Here is a 5,160-nt window from a genome sequence, read left to right as displayed (position 1 = left end):
AATATTTATTTTGTGAATATAGGACCCACACTTAGCAGAAAAAATACCTGTGATAAAAATAGTAACTTATTTAAATTATTTTGAGAGTAATGCAAGTTTAATGTCCCTTAACCCCATACAAGAGAAATAAATCTGTCATGATTTGCCAGGATGTCATAGGGAAGTGGGTTTAATGATGAATAATCCACAACTGAACCGAAACCAACACAGGTTGCACAGGGGAAGACAGAGGGTGCAGCAAAACAGACAGCCATAAGAGCGACGCACATATGACGAGAACCTGACGAAGGACAGAAACAACAGGTGGGGTTAAATACGCTGGGAAGGTAATCGGGGAACTGGACACAGCTGGGAACAATCAACAGGGAAGACAGAGACTCACAGGGGAACAGAACTAAATAAACACAGAAAAAACTGAAAAGTAACACAGAAAACACAGATCGTCACAAAATCATTGATATTGTGAATAAAAGTAAAGCATCCACTGACTGTGATGATCTCGACATGAAAACAGAGGGTAATTGAGGGCATGTCTAAATCATGATATCTTAATTGAAAAATTAGAACATTATTGGAACTTTGAACTGAATGAGGAGTTATTTAAAGAGCAGAAAACAATTTGTAAAGATGGGAGATACTGAATCTGATTGTCTTGAGATTATGTGTCCGGTACCTCAAGGGTCAGTATGGAAACAGTTTTATTTAACTTTTATATAAACAACATAAGCAAAGTGTCTAATGAATTACAATTTGTGTTATTTGCTGACGACACAAACATTCTAGTCTCTGGTGAAAACTTACAACTTCTTTCCATAATCGGCTCAGAAATCAGTAAATTAAAGAAATGGTTTGACAATAATAAATTATCACTAAGTCTGGACAAGACTAAAATCATGGTTTTTGGAAAGTGTTACCAAAAACCTCACATTCAAGATCAGAGTATCCCCTTTGACTCTACAAAGGGTATACATGAATATGTTTTCTGTACAATAATTGATGACAAAATTAGTTCTAAATCTCATATTGAACATTTACAGAATAAACTGTGCAGAAACATATCAGTCCTGGCTAAAGCTAGACATATTCTGAATCTAATCACTTCATATTCTGGTGTGGGGAATTAATTACAAAAGTTCTTTACAACCTTTAGAATAATGTCAATTTTTATGAACCCACAAACCCATTATTCTTAAAATGTAGAATTCCTAAATTTGAAGATCTGGTGGAATTTAAAATTGGTCAAATTATGTTTATGGCATCAAAAAACTGCCATTTGAGCACACAGAGAGGATATAGATTAAGGGGTTACTCAAACTTAAGGATTTGTAGTACATGCACAACATGAAAGAGCTTTTGTATGTCAATTCATGGTGTAATATTACGGAACAAGTTAAATGAGGAGTTAATAGAAAGTACAAAATTTAATACAATTTAAGAGGAAATACAAGGATGTAATTTCCACAAGACATAGAAATATGGGTGAGAGCTAGCACAACTTATCTAAACATGTGTACATATGCAAGTCTTCCCATTTTTTGTGCTTCAGACTATTGATCCAGGACAGCAGCTCACCTGGGAGCATTCTAATCTTGAGATCAACAGATCTAAGAATCGCTATGCAAATGTTATTGCTTATGACCACTCCAGGGTCGTCCTCACACTGGTGAATGGTAAGAAACATGGTTTTAAATTTTAAAGCTTAAAGATATTAAAGTGTAAATATCTGCTTTCAACTGCATGACAGTGATAGAAATAGAAAGCAAGTCATTAAAAAAGTCAAAAGAAATTTTTAAACTATTGATGCTTCTTACAATGTGGTCCTTCCTATTTTCTCTTCCAGGAATTCCAGGGAGCAACTACATTAATGCCAACTATATAGATGGCTATAGGAAACAGAATGCTTATATCGCCACACAAGGGCCACTGCCAGAGACAATTTGTGATTTCTGGAGGATGGTGTGGGAGCAGAGGAGCTGCACAATTGTTATGATGACCCGTTTGGAGGAGAAGTCAAGGGTGAGCTTCTTGTGTTTTGATTTTAAGCAGAACAGTAACGTGCTTACATGCCGTTCTTTGACTTTTAAAACCCAAAGTACAGCATGTTCTTTGTGTTTTTTCTTCTTGTTTGTTTTTTTCCTCGTGTTCAGCATGTCATCAGTTATCCACAGGAAAACTATGTCCATTCAGTGCTTTTTGCCTGAATAAGTAGAACACATACAAGAGTTATTACATGGCCTTTATTAAATTTCAACAATCTTTCTCATTGTGTAATGTGTTTTGTGCAAAGCTCTAGACCAGGGTCACTAACTCCAGTCCTCGAGGGCTACCATCCTGTAACTTTTAGGAATTTCACAAATCAATAAGAAGATTTCATAAATGTTTTATTTATTCTGCTATTAGTGCAGAATAATTTAGTTAGGTTTGAAATGCCTGGGTGTTGTAGGTTTTAAAATACAACACATAAAAAAAAAATCAAGATAGTGAAAAATTAAGAGTAATCGCCCTTCAGCTATTTTCCGAATTAGAAGCTACATTCGGAAGCTAACTTCTGTTTCTCTTGTGGTGTAGCTATTGAAATGTTGGACATGTTGCAGAGAGTGGGGCATGAATAAAATTACCAGATTTTGCAACAAATCACTGGGATATTGTGTCTTTAGCTTAGCAACAACTGACTTAAATGCACTGCAAGCAACACAGTACAAATAGTTCTGCTTCTTCTTTTTATATAGATGTTTTGCAGTTTGCCATTGACTGTTTTTAAATGACAGTTGTTGATATAAGACAAAATGTGTGCTTGCTTTTCATTATCCTCTGTATGCAGGTTAAGTGTGACCAATACTGGCCTAGTCGTGGTACAGAGACATATGGAACGATTCAAGTGACCATACTGGAAACTTTGGAACTGGCAACTTATGTCACACGAATATTCAGCCTTTACAAGGTAAACGCATTTTATGTATTTTAAGTTTGAATATTTTGTCGTCTTTTCTTGACGAGGAGCATGACTTCCAAAAGTCACTTCATAAAAACGTCATTTCCAATAAAAAACAAATTAAAAATAAAAATGATTGGATATGGTTAAAGAATATTCAATTTGGTTTATATATATAGCACTAATTCACTAGTGTCATCTCAAGGCACCTTACAAAAAAGTAATTTCAATTCAATAACATGTACATTCCAATTGATCCTAATTATCAAACAGTACATTAAGCTGAGTTAATTATTCAAATTAGTTAGAAAAGTTTTTAATCTAAGGAAAGTCATTGATTTGTAGTATTCACTGCACAATTCCTGCACTGTTGTTCCATTTTTCACTGGAACAACAGTGCAGGGTTGTTCAATAGTACAATAATGACAACAGTACAACAGTACAATATTGTCATTAGGCTCAGACCTAATGACAATAGGCTCAGACCTATTGTCATTAGGCCTGAGCAGCAGAAAAGCCGAAAAGGGTCATGTGATAAAAAAACATTTTCAACCAAATCAGTATGTCTTGATTACAAACAGAATAACCTGGGTTTGCAACAAATTATCACTAAAACCCATTATGCTGTTACTGTAGAGTATATTGTACATTTCTATAAACTTCATGTGTGCAATATTCAAATAAATGTAGACTTAGAACAAGCTAAGTCTCCTTTTTAACTTGACATCAAAAGCGAATATCTCTGTGCTGTAAACAGAATGAATCATCTGAGAAACGAGAAGTGCAACAGTTGCAGTTTCTGGCCTGGCCTGATCATGGAGTGCCTGAGCAACCTACCACAGCACTGGCCTTTCTTCATAGAGCTAGAGCATATAATTCACCAGATGCTGGTCCTATGGTGGTTCATTGCAGGTAAGCTAATTTTTTCTTCATCAGTGAAGTTTTGAACACTAATTCTTGTTGAAATATCTGAATTTCCTCAATTTCTTTTGTTCTTTGTAACCTGCTCCATGTTCTGTATTAGTTTATGTGTTTCCAATCACAAATGACTCATGTTAGCCTGACTATAAGTCAGTGTGACCCAGGACAGCCAATCGCTACAATGTAACTATGACGATAACTACAGTGCAGGGCATTCTCTGCTTTTAGGGTTAATGGAGGTGTTGTTGGCTGTCATGGCAGCAGGTCTGCGTACTGACAGAGAGAGTTTATATCTCTCTTGGTACTCTTGATATACATATGTATATATATAAAATAAAGTAAAATTCCCTTCTCACCCTCCGCGGGTGGTCTCTTTCATCCTCTGAGCGCGGGTCCTCTACCAGAGGCCTGGGAGCTTGAGGGTTCTCCTCCAGTATCTTGGCTGTGCATAGAACTGCACATTTCTGGACTGAGATGTCTGATGTTGTTCCTGGGATCTGTTTGAGCCACTGCTCCAGTTTGGGGATGACTGCCCCGAGGGCCCCGATGACCACAGGCACCACTAGAGAAGTGTGGTCAGATGGTTACAAAGAGAGGGAAGGTCATCCACACAGAAGAGGTCTCACTCCCAGAAGGAACAATAGCAAACATTGAGGACAGTTACAAGTACCTGGGAATACCACAAGCAAATGGCAACCTCGATGAGGTCACAAGGAAAGGAGCCACAGCCAAATACCTCCAACGAATAAGGCAAGTCCTGAGAAGCCAGCTCAATGGCAAGAACAAGATCCATACGGATCCATACGGATCTTGCCAGGACTTGCCTTAATGCAATAAACAGCTATGCCTTACCAGTAATCAGATACCCTGCAGGAATAATTAGCTGGCCAATGGAAGAGATGAAGGCCACGGATGTTAAGACTCGGAAGCTACTAACCATGCATGGAGGGTTCCACCCCAAATCCAGCACCCTGAGACTGTACACGAGCCGTAAGGAAGGAGGCAGAGGACTAGTGAGTGTGAGAGCCACTGTCCAGGATGAAACATCCAAGATCCATAAATACATCAAGGACAAAGCCTCAACAGACGATGTGCTCAGCGAATGTCTCAGACAATGGGGAACAGAGGACGAGGTGCTGGAGGTACCATCATGGGAGGACAAGCCCCTACATGGGATGTACCACCGACAAATAACTGAAGTGGCTGATATCAGGAAATCCTACCAATGGCTGGAGAAAGCTGGAAAAATAAGGAGCATGAGAAACTGGAGAAATACCAGGGCCTCAGAGAGGAACTGGAGAAGGCCT

At 38.2% G+C, this 5,160-nt stretch overlaps 1 protein-coding gene across 1 annotated transcript in view; it reads left to right on the top strand.

The window, feature by feature from the left end:
- The window catches only part of LOC106938274 (receptor-type tyrosine-protein phosphatase F-like), a gene marked incomplete at its 5' end in the record, with an annotated part of 81,861 nt that overhangs the window by 46,833 nt on the left and 29,868 nt on the right, over positions 1-5,160 (top strand). The window contains 4 exons of the mRNA XM_015020198.1: positions 1,547-1,670; positions 1,841-2,016; positions 2,822-2,941; positions 3,690-3,844. Of these exons, the coding sequence (XP_014875684.1) occupies positions 1,547-1,670; positions 1,841-2,016; positions 2,822-2,941; positions 3,690-3,844 (575 nt within the window). The remainder of the gene's footprint in view (positions 1-1,546; positions 1,671-1,840; positions 2,017-2,821; positions 2,942-3,689; positions 3,845-5,160) is intronic.

This window comes from Poecilia latipinna, unplaced genomic scaffold (genome assembly GCF_001443285.1).
Source record: "Poecilia latipinna isolate Pla-1442-1.1 unplaced genomic scaffold, P_latipinna-1.0 Scaffold2546, whole genome shotgun sequence".
NCBI classification, from domain to species: domain Eukaryota; kingdom Metazoa; phylum Chordata; class Actinopteri; order Cyprinodontiformes; family Poeciliidae; genus Poecilia; species Poecilia latipinna.
Note: the sequence above shows the minus strand (reverse complement) of the source record. Positions and strands in the feature narration are given on the sequence as shown.